General features: G+C 38.4%; 1 protein-coding gene across 1 annotated transcript; it reads left to right on the top strand.

Annotated features, from left to right (window-relative positions):
* Positions 1–1,032: 1,032 nt before the first annotated feature.
* Positions 1,033–4,983, top strand: LOC140225363 (fatty acid synthase-like). Its single transcript, XM_072303969.1, has 5 exons — positions 1,033–1,225; positions 1,898–2,087; positions 2,581–2,814; positions 4,390–4,405; positions 4,649–4,983. Exons 1-5 carry the CDS (start codon positions 1,040–1,042, stop codon positions 4,935–4,937), a joined length of 915 nt encoding a protein of 304 aa, XP_072160070.1. The 5' UTR covers positions 1,033–1,039; the 3' UTR covers positions 4,938–4,983.
* Positions 4,984–15,741: the final 10,758 nt, after the last annotated feature.

The raw sequence follows: 15,741 nt of genomic DNA, 5'->3' as shown, positions 1-15,741 counted from the left end.
CGACCTATTTCGACCTTCAACCATGAAAAATTGCGTATACAAAAAATAAACGAGAAGCTTGTTTTGGATGGCCAGCGAGTCTACCAGAGATGCTTGCGGCGTGCAAGATGTTGCTAAGTTGATCAGTGTGCAAGGAGAAGGTTGTGGTCGGAGCACGTTTACCGAATGAATGAAGAAAAACATGCATGCGAGAATTCGTATGACTGGAGAACTCTAAGGAAAAAGATTACCTGGACAACTGCCTCAGAGATGGACTCAACACTGGAAAAAAAACACATGGGATCTAGAGTTCAGACTCTTAAAAACGTCGACAAGAAAAAGTACTCTTGATTCAATCAGAATCTAGCTTAAATCAACAACCAAGCCTCTTAATTTAAGCGGATTTCGTTTTGATTCAAGCAAAAATCCGATTGAATCAAGAGTATTTTTTCTTGTCAATGTTTTCAAGAGTCCGGACTCTAAATCCAACGTGTTTTTTTCCCCAGTGAAAGTTGACTCCCCTCTCCTAAGAATGATTGAATATTTCAGTGATGCTTTCGTTTCATTGATTTGACGTGTCCATATTTACCGATTTTATCTTTTTATGATGTTTATGATTTATAAAAGTACATTTTGTTTGACCTAAGAATATACCCCCGAAATTTCAACTCGGCAGCATAATCAGCGAACAAATTCTTGGAGAAGCGAGGGACCTCCGGAATACTTTCGACGATTATTATTTCGTCAACTTCCGGCCAAAGTACCACAAGCGCCATGCGACGTTTAAAAATTTTCGCCACCATTTTATTTTTTCACAGAGAAATTTTTCAACGAAGCTGTCCGAAAATTTCACTGAATTTTCTATATGCTGCCGATAAAAGTCAGTGAAATTTTAAAATAGATTCAACAGCAATTTCTCTGAAGAAAATCAAATGGCGGCAAAAATTTTGATACATCGCATGGCGCTTGTGACACTTTGCGGATGATGAAATCATCGATTATTTTTCAATTTCAGAAAGTAGAAAAACACGATCGACCCATTTGGTACGTGTTCTCAGGGATGGGATCGCAGTGGCCTGGAATGGGGCTGCAGCTTCTCCACGTGCCGGTCTTCCGTGCTGCAATCGAAAGGTGCGATCGCGTTCTGAAGCCACGCGGCATCGATATTTTTGAGGTTCTCACCAGCAAAGATGAAGCGATTAATGACAATATTGTCCACTCTTTTGTCGCCATTACATCTATTCAGGTAAGGAAAGACTCTCGCAAGGTTTCTATTTGGACGTATTTCTGTCAAACGGAATGAACATATTTAGGATGGATTAAATCTGTGATATCTCCATTTAGTGTTTCTGATGTCGAAGCACGGAGGAAAATTTTAGTTTTCCTATAATTTATTTTTTCAGCGCTAATGTAATTTTCTCAAAATTGATAGTTGAAATTTTCAAACTTAAATTTTTTCATCTCAATGTTGTTGCTCATCTCCTTTGGGGAATTTGAAAACGCGCCTTTCTATAATACACAGCGGAAACTTCAACACAAACGTTTGGTTAATACAGAAAGTAAACACAACATAATCCTAGCCTTCGGTTGACAATTTCTGGAGTAAATTTCAGCTAATTTTCTTGAAGAAATTTAATGAAAAACGGGTGAAGAATACCGACGCGACGTCGCAATTGGAGGAATGGAATTTCCCAGTTTTTCCATAGTGTTCTGCTCTTAATTCACCGCAAACTGTACCAAAATCAACACAAATTTGTGTTGGTTTGTGTTTCACTTCCTATATTAACCAATAGTAACGCAAAACAATTTTTTTTAATCGGTGCTCGGTCCTGTTAGATTTCCCCCACTCGTTTTCGTTTCCAGGTATTAATATTCAGAATCTCTTGCTCAATGCAATTATTCCTTTTTCCTTTATCAGATCGGATTGACGGAAGTTTTGCGAGCTCTGAAGTTGGAACCGAGTGGAGTGATTGGCCATTCTGTTGGAGAACTGGGTTGTGCCTATGCTGATAATTGCTTAACTATAGAGCAGACTATTTTATCAGCTTATGCGCGTGGAAAGGCCGTCATGGAGTCGACTCTCATTGAAGGAACGATGGCAGCTGTAGGTTCGTATTCAAAAATAAGGGCAATCAATTAGTATTAAAAAATTATTTAGTGTTAAAAAATATTCTCATAGAAATATAGTGCAATAACAATTGGCAGTTGAATGATTTGCGGGTTTCCTCCATGAGCCCACCATATAACTTTAGTCTTCTTTGTCTATAGCTGTCCTACCTCAACAATCATCCCGCTGCGGGCCGATTATTGAAATTGATAGACAAAGCTATAAACAAAGAAGACACAATACGTATGAAGCGATCCAATTGGTTAAAATGGGTTCGGTTCTACTATAGACTAAGGGGGTAAATGATGGACTAACTATCGGGCCGCTCGTGGGTTGCCGTTAGTTAGTCTATTACCTACAGCCTTTGTCCATTGCAGCCACCCGCTTCCACCAATAGGATCCCTCCATATCCTTTTTGTCTTCTTTGTCTATTGCTTTGTTTATCGATTTCAATAATCAGCCCGCTGATGATTTGATTCTCTCTTCTTGTCCAGGTCTCGGTTACCATGATATACGCGATTCAGTACCAAAGTCCATCGACATAGGTTGTCGAAACTCATCTACTAGTTGCACCATCTCCGGACCGGCGGCAGATGTTGAGGCGTATGTGAGTAAACTCACGTCTGAGGGAGTTTTCGCGAAGAATGTCAGCGCGTCAGGCATTGCTTATCACTCCAGATATTTGGAGCCGGCCGCACCTCTGATACTCAAATATTTACGAGAGGTAAGCATGGAAGTTATAAGGTCATAATAGCATAATAAAGAAATAATTCAAAATTCAATTCAAATTCAAATTCAAGTCCACCGGTAAGAAAAGCTGGTTGACTAGCTCCAATACACAGTTGATATCAATGCTGCCGTGCTAAGGAAGAACGCTGTATGAACGTTTGAGAGTTGCCAAATTTCCTTCAACAAAATGTTTATTTTTGAAGAAAGTTATGAACATTTTTCCTTGAAAGTTTCTGGACCTTCAGATCAAAATATGAACGAAATTCTCTGAAAATTTCAATGCAAATGATTCACAACTTTCTTCAAAAATAAATATTTTATTGATAGAAATTCGGCATCTGTCGAGTGTTCATACGGCATTCTTCCTTAGCATGGCAGAATGGGCCACTAGACAAGTCACGAAACTTAACATATTCCGATACATGTTCCTTACTCAAATTTTCACGTAAATCACGATTTGCGCAACAAAAATGACAGAAATAGATACCTACAATTTTTTACGAAGTAACTTGAGACAAGGGTAACATGAAAAGAAAGAAGAGGGGAAAAAAGGGAAACAAGGCTAAAAATACAATACTAAAAACCCGAGACGTTTCGACTCAAGACTGAGTCATTTTCAGTCGAAAAATAAATTTAAAATTAAAGAATATCAAAGAAAAAACCTGAGACCTACATTTTGGTGGCCGAGATCCGAGAGAGACAAATATTTATTTTTGTTTTAAAAAAAAGAGTTTTTCTTGGATCTCTGCCACTAACATGTAGGTTACAGGTTTTTTCTTCGATATTTTTTAATTTTTAATTTATTTTCCTACTGAAAATGACTCAGTTTTGACTTTGAGTCGAAACTTCGCGGATTTTTAGTGTTGTATTTTCAGCATATTTCCCTTTGGTTGTTTTCAAATTACTTAGCTTGACTTCCAACCAAGATAATGACATTATTAATGATTACTATTTATGGAAAATTTAAATTTCCTGCCTGTATGGAAAACCAGAGTCCAATAAGTAAAAATATTGCAATTTTTAGGATAAAAAATTAAAGCATTTTTTGTCCCTCTCGACCTGGCATGAAATAAACTCTTACCAAACTATGATTTTCTTTAGTATTAGCTCATGTTTATTTTTTATTTTTTGTTTTTTTAGAAAGAAGGATAGTGAGATTAAGTTCGCCTCTGTATGTTAACCTCCTTTAAAAGTGGGTGCAGTCCTTCACCGATTGGTCTGATTCGAGCCCCAAAGTTGGATGGTCTCTCTCTAAAAAAATAAAATAAGGGCGAAAATTTCGAAACCTTGCGATAGAGATACGTGGTTTTGCACCTCGGTTACACTGAAAAAAAATTCTCGGCGTTTTTACCAAGGTCCGTTGGTACCTTTACCATCTCACTTTTTTTTTTACCAATTATTGGTAATTTTACCAAGACAGACTGGTAAGCTTACCTAAAAACCAGTATTTTTACTGTTTTTTTCAGGTAAGAATACCACTTTTATCGGTAATTAATTCCCGGTAACTTTGCCATTTTATCTCGGTAATTCTACCACAGTCGATAAAAAATATTGGCGTTTTTTCGAAGGTCCAGTAAAATTACCGAGAAAGTTCAGTAACTTTACCGAGATTCTCGGTAAAATTACCAATTCCATAAATGGTAATTTTACCAAGAAAAAACTGGGATCAAATAGAACCCTGAATTCTTGGTAATTTTACCCTTTTCTTAGTAAATACACCGAGATTTTTTTTTTCATTGTATCGATTCATGACTATTCTTGTGTAATGTATAGATAGAAGCTGGGATTAAAATCACACGTGTCGATGTTCCAGGTTATGCCTAAAAAAGCCAGAAGATCCTCGAAATGGCTCAGCACATCCGTCCCACAGGAGGAATGGCACAAGGACAAGGCCATCTATTGCTCCCCCGAGTATCATTTGAATAACATGATGAGCCCTGTTCTCTTCGAAGACGTCCTCAAGCGCATACCCTCCAACGCGGTTGTGATCGAAATTGCTCCCCACGGCCTTCTCCAGGCCATCCTCAAGCGGGAGATCCCGGACCGGGCTCATGTCCCTCTCACCAAGAGATCAACGACAGGAGACGGAGCCAGATTCCTCCTCGATGCTATTGGCCAGTGAGTACAACTAGAGTGCCTTTAGCAACGAGGAACCTAATATTTCGGAGTCATTTTAGAAACAGCACATGGACAGTGAAACTCCCAAACCACGTATCTTGTTTGCGGTGTTTCAAAATCTCCGTTCCCATTCTATTTTTTAAAGGAAAACAAATCAATATCATTCCTTGCAGTTTTCACAGGATTTCCTTTGCACAGAGTAGAAAAACCAAGGAGGTCCTAAAGAATTCACCTGGAGTGGTTCTCCAATTAAACAATAAAGTATGTCAGGAAGTAAACCGGTATTTCGTATAGGTATGTCGTGAACCGAGATATGTGGTTTGGATGTTTCACTATCTATACGTGCCATTGGTTTTACCGTGTAGATAGTTGCTTTTTTGTATGAGCCAGAAATAGGACTGCAAATGCAGTCTAACTTGAGTAATTTTACAGTAAGAGCATGACCTTTTTGGACCTTTTGAGAGTCCATCTCTACATCGCATCGAGACGAACTCTCCATGCAAAGATAGGGAGCAAACATTAGCAGGGTTGCCGTGTTTTCAGTTTTAGAGTCCCTAAATAAAGTGGCAGCCCTGTCAATGTATTTGCTCCCTATCTTTGCATGGAGAGTTTGTTTTCATGTAGAGGTATCCCTAGCGTAAATATTACCTTGCGGTGAGCTAACCATCACCTTGCGGCAAGGTATCGGCCTATCCATCCTCTCCGAGCCCTATCCGAGCCCTCGCCGAGCCAGTTCAAGGAACTCGACGACCGGGATTAAAACCGTATGACAACACTGTAGACCCAAATCCAGACGCAGGGCTTGAAAAAGGCGACATTGCATCGGGAAATACCCCGTGTTGGGTACGATTTTCGTCTCCAGCGTTGCCATGCATAATTATTCCCAGTCGTTAAGTTCCACGAACTGACCCGGCGAGGGCTCGGATAGGGCTCGGTGAGGGTGGATAGGCCGATACCTTGCCGCAAGGTGATGGTTAGCTCACCGCAAGGTAATATTTACGCTAGGGGGACTCTCAGGATAGCGTGGGATATCCCCGGCCATTTTGGCCTCAAATTGAGTGCTTTTTTTGAGCTTGGGGGTTGATCTCAGAGAAAACCAGTGGCGCCATTGTGTTTCTCGCGAACTTTTACGTAAGAATCAACAGTCAAATCGCAAACTCCTCACATATATGCAACATCTCCATTACTCATCAAAAATAAAATGTTTCGCTTCACAGGATGTACCTTCTTGGACTTGAGCCGGACGTAAATAGCCTATACCCTCCGATTCAGTTTCCCGTTCCTTGTGATACACCGAGCCTTCAGCCATTTGTGACTTGGGAGCACTCTGAGGCCTATCCTCCACCGGAAGCTTTGGTAAGATTCTTATGGAGGAATAACAGTTTTGAGTTGAGACAAGTGTGGAAGATGCAGGGAAAATGGATACCGCCAAACGAAAATAGGACGTATTCACGCTAAATGGAACTATGTGCAAGTAAAAAGATGGAGTGTGCTCGTTAGTGGTCGGGCCGTAAGAATGAATGGGGATTATAAAAGCGCCAGTGACGTCAGCGGCGACGACCGATACGCACGCAAGACGGTGACGAGCTCGTCGTCGGGGCGCTTTAACTCATGAGCCCTGTCCACAATGCTCATGTCATATGTACACGGCTCACGAGTTAGCGCTCAGTTCTTTTTGATTTAATTGAAAATCCCGCCTTCCCATTTTCTCATAAGGAACTATATCGACGGTGTAAGTCGGCAATCACATGACTCGTTTGAAGTGTCTGAATATCTCCGCCTCTATGTTATTTTTTTAAAGGAGAAAAAATGGACATTATTCCTTGAAGTTTTTGCAGAATTTTCCTCGCACATAGAAGAAAAATCACGGAAGTTTTAAAGAATTACCGTTGAGTAGTTTTCCGTTTAAAAAATAAAGTATGACAGGAAGTCTGCGACGTCGCAAACCGAGTTATGTGATTGCCGACTTACACCGTCGATATCCGCTTTTGCATTGTTCCTTATCCAGCTTCCACGAGCGCACCCCATCTTTCCCTTGCACGTAGTTCCTTTCAGCATAAATACGTCCAATATATTTTCCAAAATGAGACAACCATCACTACACTATTATTGAAGAGCGGTATTTCAGAACATCCTCGGATTACGGTTCCACAAGGAGTTGCGATGCGAAATTGGATACTTTGCTGGGTGAAATGGTTTTAAATGGACCTCGTTTAGTAGAACGGAACCAAGCCACATATGTTTTTGCCAAACTTAACGGGCAATTTGATTTTTTACACGAAAAAGTTTGTGCGGATTCCTTCGGCAAGCTGAAGGGATGTGCTTCGTACTATGCAGAAAATTCACTGAAATTGGCAAAAAAAATCCGCACCATACCGTTTTCGTGTAAATAATCAGATTCCCCGATTAAATTTGGCAACAGCTGATGTGGCTTGGTTCATTTCGCTTAGCTTAACGCGGTCCGAATCTGTCTGTTGCCGCAGAGTTCTCGTTCTCACTAGAGTAAAATTTTCCGCTTTTTTTTTTGCATACTATGTAGCAAAACGATTGCAAGGTAAGCCAGTATGCCTTCAATTGTTTGAATATGCAACATGGACATCCATTAAGCTTAAATAATCGCATCCAGGTGCATTATTATTAAAAAGGTGGTAAAATAGTGCTGGGTTCACACTGTTTTACAGAGAAACTCAAGGCCAAAGGATTAATAAATTTAACATGGTGATTATTATGAACGTGATATCTATGAGATTGTTAGCCGGTTGCTTGCTCTATTCCTTCCGGTAAACGAATCGCAAGATCCTTTGCCTTTTTCATAGGACCGAACCGTACAGCAATGTTAAGGATGTTCTAAATAGACTGTAAAGCATTGATCATATGTCTCGATCGCGCTGTTTGAGAATTAATGAACTTTTTAGATTTATTCACTAAACAGCGGAGCTCGTATTAGCTATTATAACGGAGCGTGCTCTGGTAGTTAAACTATCGATATTTTTAAAAAAATCTATTTCGAATAGAGTCTAAGTTAAACAATTTTCTTTCCTAAATGTTGCACAAGATTTGTTTGTTTCCATTTAGCGGGAATTGGTCGCTAGTCGGAAACTAAAACCTGATAAAGTATTCACTTTGGGTCAGGTGGAAGACATGTTGAAACAGTATGAAAAGAAAGGAACACCCGTCTTGCAACTTTCACTTTTTTTGGTAAGCTCCTCGTTTTCTCTCGTTATAATATTTCTCTTTGTAACTATACATCCATTTGATGCGAAAGTAGATTAATGTAAGTATATGAAAGTTGTGAATTGCGGTCTACCACTCCGTTTTTCCATAAAAGTTAGGAGGCCGACATCGCAAAAGTTCTTATTAACTTGACTTCAACTGCGTGTAAAAGTCAACTCATGCACAAATTTGGAAGGTGTAAGTTTAGTAATTTTAGAGTGTAACATCTTCAATTGAAAAAGTCGGAGGTAAATCGGCTTGATTATGTATCAATCTCCAAAGTTACAATCGACAGTTTATTTATTAGCTCAGAAACGGTTGTGCATTTCCAGTTAACAACACTTACTTCTTTTTAAATTACACACCATTTCTTAAAATTTACAATGTTAAAATATGCCTGTTATTAAGGAGCGATGTAAGTTTATTACTTGAAATTTTGCAAAAATGCAATGTAAGTAAACTTTCCTGGTGTGACTCTTTGAGTTAAAGAGGGAGGATAGAGTGCGAAACAAATGTCTGCCATTAAAAAAGAAGAAAAACGAGAACAATTAACAACACCGTCATCGCTAATAAATAAAATAATGCAATATTAATGTTGTTTTCACAGACGGAGACTTGGAAATTACTGAGTGCCATAAACAAAAAGTCAGTCCATGAATTGCCGGTCATTTTCGAGGATGTGCAAATATTTTCTGAAATTAACTTCTCAACTGAAGGTAAAACTGCAGATTAATTTATTTTTTGGAGACATTCGGGAAAAGCTAAGGATGTTGCGATGGATTTGCATTCATTGCAAGATTTATAAAAAAATCTTGCAAATTGGTGCATTAAGATCTAAACTTAAGTAAATGAACATAGTGAGGCATAAATTCATGAATAGCGCTGGTAAAACCCCGAAACCGCGTATTTCGGTTTGCGACGTTGCAGACTTTTTTTTATACTTCATTTTTTAAAAGGAAAACTACCCCTGGTAAAATTTGGCGATAAGAGCTGCGTTTCAAAATACCATAGGAATTCTTATAGCCGGCTAAAGAAGGCTACAGAAAATTATATAGCTGGCTGTAGAATGCGGAGAAAATAATACGGCCGGGCTATACGAAGCGATAAAAAACTATGCAGCCGGGCTATCGCCGGGCTTTACACTATCGCCTGGCTGTTGCTTTTTCGCCATCGATTATAAAAGGCTATAGGAAATTGTGTAGAAATTTGTGTGCTTTGGAAATCATCAAGTTTGATACGGAACCACCTTAATATTTACAAAACACACGTTATATTTTCATTTAATACATATTTTTTTTTTTCATCAATTAAAACGAGAATAATCCATGCAGGATGTGCAAACATTTCAAAATCATGAGTTGAATAACGCCGACTCCGCCTGATCAAATATTAGAGCCTAACACAAAGCGGAGCGGCGACGCATTGGCGCCTACAAACCTAACAGGGATACTTCACGCATTGCGCAACGCGTGAAGTATCCCTATTAGGTTTGTAGGCGCCAATGCACGTTTCGCGCTGGCTGCCCGCCTGCCGCACCGCAGCGTGCCACGGCGCTTGAAGCAACTATTTCACACCAGAGGTATTGCACAGTCTCATACAAAACTGGAGGCGCTCTAATATATTAGGAATGGGAGGCATCCATCAAAAGTACGGAGCTCTCCTCGCAAAATAAATCAAGACACTAAGGCCCAAAAAGAGAGCAGTGGTCCAAAAACTCACCAAGTCCCAGCATCCGTAATTAGTGACGTTTAGCATACACTTTATCGCTTGGCTGTGAGTTGCTTAATCGCCATCGGCTATAAAAGGCTATAAGAAATTGTGTAGCCGGCTATAGAAGCCATTGGAAATCTTACAGCCGGCCGTAGGTCTATGGTATTTTGGAACACAGATTCTACTGCCAATTTTTACCAGGGACCATAAGTCAATTCTTTTGAACTTCAGTGATTTTCCCTCTCTAAGCGAAGAAAATTCTTTGAAAACTTCAAATACGTTGATTTGTTCTCCTTTAAAAAATAAACTAAAATGGAAGAGGATATTTTAAAACACCGTAAACGAGATAAGTGATGTGGGAGTTTCATCTTTGATATGTAATGACTATTATAAAATTACTTTAAAAATAAACAAAGTGATGAAAGTAAGAAGAAGTGATTGCTAAAATATTAAAAATTCAGTAATTACTTCCTAGTAGTGTATGTACTTTTATCAAATTGTTCATTTTTACAGGATTCAGTAACATTTGGGTGCAAATTCTACCTGGTACAGGTGATTTTGCCGTGTTTCAAGAATTTATCGAGGAAAGACCAACAGCCTTTGGAATGGAGACAAGAGTGAAGAATAAAAACAATAAAGACACACTGCTAATGCAAGGGAAAATAGTGATTTGGGAAGAACCCAAAAAAACTTCCCAACTTGAGGACTTTCTAAAAAATAACGAGTTTCATCATACTTTGAAAGGCGATGAATTCTCTGAAGGTTTCCTCGATGGAGTTGGAAAAATCAACGGATTTAAAACCAAGGCAATTTCGGACTGGCATATGTGTAACAATGGTAATCTACTCATTTTAATGATTTCATCACTCAAATTAAAAAATAGCTCAAGCAAAAATTGTAATTATAATGTTTACTCGATAAGTAACTAATTTCATTTTTGATAGCTTACTGTGATGATAATTTACTTTATAGTTCACAACTTGTATTTTTAAAAATTAAGATTGGTGCAGTAATAACCCCCCTCCTCCCTTCCCCCTCCCCCATTTTTGACAAATTATTAATCGCAAACAAGTTTTGATTACGTCGCTGATGTAGAAAATTTGGAAAGGCATTTTTTCAATGCATAATACCCTTCAAACGACCCGTGTGGAGTTTTTGAAGGCCCCTCAGTTTTAATTTCAGAATAACCAAAATATCTCCTAGAAACTTTTTTACAAAAACGTTTGAATAACCGAGAAAATTACGAGAATAACCAATCTTTTGTTTTTAAAAAAACTTTGTTTTAACTTTAAGTTTCTTTTAAAATAAGTAAAAATGGAGGGATTTGTCGGAATCAAAGGTACGCATTTCTCGGCTGTATTCATCGATGTTATTATAAACACAGTATAATGTCAACAGGGGTCGTTGGAAAGGTCAAGTGGAACCCTGACTGGACCGTTTATTTGGACACAATCGTCAAGATTAACGTTCTAAGAGATATTCAAGCCACTGGACGTGTCGTGAAACCTGTGTCAATCCAGTTCATACACTTAAATCCCGCCCAATTGCAGAATCTGAGGAAAGGTAAAGTCTCATTCTCTAAGAATATTAAACGAATTAGTTAGTGCCTTTAACTATGATCTCTATCAAGCTATAATGAGATCTTGAGAAAATTGAAATCGGTGACGCGTCTCTCTGAAGGTTTTGCGCCAACACATGTAAAAATTCTCTATTTTATAGGTCCAGTTGAAACACATCTAATAAAACATGACGTCAATGCATTTATGACATTCTGAAAATATATTTCCAATGAGAATATTGATTTTATTTCCAATGATCACATACCTTGCAAACAAGGATCCTAGAGTGATTAGATGACCTCACACAAATAATGTATAACATTCATGAACTTCATTCACTACCTCTATCGGCTTATAGTCCTGGACTGAGACCGGAGACCCATAGCTAGTGTGTAACTGCAGTTGCAGCAGAAGTATTTGAAGGCGATTTATAGGCATACAATACTTCTGCTTTGAGGAGATTGTTAATTGTTCTAGCTGATTTTTCTAAAGTCTTAACTTGACCAGTAGGTCATCCATCTCCGCGATGTTTCATCATTAGCAAATCACTTACTGTAATCTTTTGTGCTCTTTAATGTACAAACATCCAGCCACAAATGGGTTCCGAAAAAGGGAAAAATAGTTGAATTAATAAAACTGATACATTCCGAGTTTTAAATTTGAAGACACTGCGCTAAGATAATAGGTTGGATGCTATAGTCACTTTCGAAATCAATCGCAGAGTGATGCCTTAAAGTGAATCAAGAGATCCATAGAACGAAAAACTTCTTTATTAGGTAGCACTAAGCACTGCTATGCGGCCTGTGTATTTGACAGGCATTGACTGTCAGATACTGAACTACAACTCAGAGTAGCATTCATACGAATCTTACGCCATAGTATAAAATCATGATCGGGAAAGCATAATGCACATTATATCCCCTGGGGCGCGAATTACTTCAGAAGGTTGGCCCGGGAGACGGTCAGGGGGGTAGCCCCCTATTCTTGATGACATCTTTGTGCAGATGTATTTGTACATACACGATTAGAGAAACGGGAGTCTCTCATTAATTTGATTGGGAGAGACATCATAACACTATCTCTCTCTCTCTCTCCAGTCCCCCCTCCCCCATCAATTATTTCAATGGGGAATGTCTATCTCCTTAATTTTTAAGATGATATTCATAAATATTCAAAAATTTGATATATCAAAACTCAGTAATAAACATTACACACGATAATGTTACATTCTTAATAAAACTTGTTATTGTTTCTTGAGGACATTGAATATGTAACATGAGCATGTTGTTTTTAGACCCTAAAGCCCTTCGGTTAACCTTAAAAAGTAACTACTCAGTAATGGAATAAATTGACTCATTTTGCAGGCTCAAAAGTTGATTACTTTATTAATTCTGTGGTACGTCATTTCGAGTGTGATGGAGTCACGGTGGACCTGTTCAAAACGCAGCCAATCAGGGAAGAGGTCCAGAGCCTCCATAAAATTCAAACCGAACGCCTGACTTTCGTACCTTATGCAGAGAACTCTTTTAAGGTATGAAACTAAGCCATCCATATATTTACACGACCTACATTCGGGGCCCCTCCTGTCGTTCGGGGTCCCTCGGGGGGGGGGGGGGGGGGGGGTTGGAAGCCCTCCCTCGGAAAATTTTGAACATTTCACACTTTTTAAACGCGATTTTAAGCAGTTTAGGAGTCCAACTCAAGAGTATTTGAACTTCAAAATAACACATTCTCAGGATTCTTCGGGGGCCCCTTCATCACGTCTGAGGCCCTAGGAGCCCACTGCATTTCCCTTTATATTATGTATTATAAGCATTAGACGGCCTTTTATGTCTCTCAGAGAAAAATTTTCGAGGATTTTGGGGTCTTGTGGCTACTGAAAAGGATTGGAAAATTACAACATTACGGGGGAAAAACGATTTAAAAAAAAATTCGCCGCGGGATCACAATAGGTTAGGAGGCGATTGCCTTCCCGCCTCCATGGCCAGTCCGCCCCTGTACTCACCCCCCCCCCCCGAAAAAAAAATAAAAAATTAGGCCCTTGATGAATAAAGACTCAATCAAGGTTTTGATGTTTTATTTGATTTATCTTGTAATACCATCTATTCATAAAAGCAAGCAACTTTCTCTTCACCAAGTAAGTCCATGGTTTTCGAATATGTTTTAATATGATCATGGCTTTTACAGGACCAGTACGAGTTTGTGCGCGCCAGTCTTCAGCTGATTGTCGAGAATTCGGGGAAAGTAGATCATACGAATGATGAGCCTCTTGAAATCGAGATATTCAGCGGAAATAATGAAAAAGAATATTCACTTCTGCTTAAAATGTTTACAGAGGTTCTCCGATCGGATGACAATGACCTAAAAGTGAGTATTTGTACTGTGACTGTACACTGAAAAAAAAGATTGGTAGACTTTACTATTCCTTCACGCTGTATTTTACACAGCGTCAATTCGGAGTCAATTCTGCTAGAAGAAAGGTAAACGTTACTATATACTGGTACAGGTAACGGTAACCATTCTTCTGGCAGAATCGACTTGAAGCTTGGTAGAATTTACGATTCCTTCACGCTGCGTGAAGGAATGGTAAATTCTAACAATCTTTTTCTTCAGTGTATACGTACAAGAGGAAAGAGAGGGACAGAAAGAGAGATTAAACAACTAGTCACTAGTTTAACACTGGAAAAAAAACACATTGCATCTAGAGTCCAGACTCTTGAAAACATTGACAAGAAAAAGGAATCTTGATTCAATCAGATTTAAGCTTATATCAAAAGGAAATCCGCTCTAATTAAGAGCCTTGGTTCTTGATTTAAGCTGGACTATAAGATCCAATGTGTTTTTTTTCCAGTGAAGGTTTATGGAAGCTTTCTCCTCTTTTTGGAAAACTGCAAGCTTTATGTTCACTGAAAAAAATTTCTTTGAGATATTATTTCGACTTAAAGCGTCGTTTTTTGTCTACACAATTTCGTTTTTTTTTTTAGCTAAAAATTAAGATTGAATTGCGATCATTTCTTTTTTTTTCTCCCTTCTTCTTATTCCTCCTTTTCTGCTTCTACTTCAAAATTACTTTTTGGAGTCAGCCCTGTTGGCGAAACATCGAAATAAATGAAAATCGTAAGAATTAATTTGCTGAGTGTCATTTCTTCCAAAGAAGGCTTTAAAATGTTTTTTAACGATTTATTTGTAGGTGAAGTTAACGCCTGCCAATCTGCCTAAATTTTCGGAGTCAAATCTGAAAGCTAATCTCCATTTTGTCAGTGATCTGAAAGCCGTCACAGCTTTAGCCCCATCAAACGACTCGATCATTTCATACATTTTTGTAACGATTCCGGCTAAAATACATATGAAAGACGTGCTTGACGCCGCATTGAAATCAAAAAATCACTACGAATTGGTGTATGAACAAATTTTTGGATCGCTTCGATTTGGACTCTTGAAAACGGTAAGTCAATCGTTTGATATGGTACTTCTGATATCTCCAACGTAAACAAATGTAATGTATTTGTATCCTATCTACAACGTTTCTTTTTTATTAATTTTCAACAGTATTATCCAAAAAATCCCCCATACAAATCGCTGGATTGTAAAACTGCAGAAATGTATATCTCAGTTTGGAAAACCACTCAAGGTCATTCCTTGAAAATTTCGGTCCACCTCTGAATGAAAAATATTTTGCGAGAATTTCAAGCCATGATTTTGGTTCGGTCCCTCTTTGAAAAAAAAAAAATAGGACCAGAAATTTTAAAACACTGTCTCATCCTCGCGCTGCTGTGTGCATAATTTGCGATGCAATTTTACAACTTTCTCCTACTTCAAATTGCATACTTAATACATTGCAGGCGTGCTTACCGTCTGGCTTTTTTTTGAGCTCTCAATGATATTTTTCTGTTCCACTCGTATGCAAGTACAATCTGCTAACCAGAAAAGTCTTAACTTTTTTATGGATAAAATGGAAAGAGGAAGAAAACAATATTAATGCACAGTGATTTTTCTCTGGTAGATCATTTGTTCACAACCAACACATTTTTTTTTCATAGGCGCATTTGTATTTAACATTCTTATTTTCTTTCCAGATCATCCCTGAAAAGGAATTAAGGGTATTCCAAGTGACAAATAACTTAAGCTCAACTCTGGAGCTCTTGAAATCAGAGAAGATCTTGGAAGATGAGAATGTGATTTTGGTCATTCCCAATTCTCAATGCACAAATCCTGGAATTCTAATCCGGAGATTACTGAGAGACTTAGGAGTGAGTCAGTACAGGTCAGTTCCGTTTTAGAAAAACTTCTTGGTTACTTTAGTTTTTAGATCCGCAGGCAGTGCAT

Source organism: Bemisia tabaci, chromosome 9, assembly GCF_918797505.1.
Source record: "Bemisia tabaci chromosome 9, PGI_BMITA_v3".
Taxonomy (NCBI): Eukaryota; Metazoa; Arthropoda; class Insecta; order Hemiptera; family Aleyrodidae; genus Bemisia; species Bemisia tabaci.
Note: the sequence above shows the minus strand (reverse complement) of the source record. Positions and strands in the feature narration are given on the sequence as shown.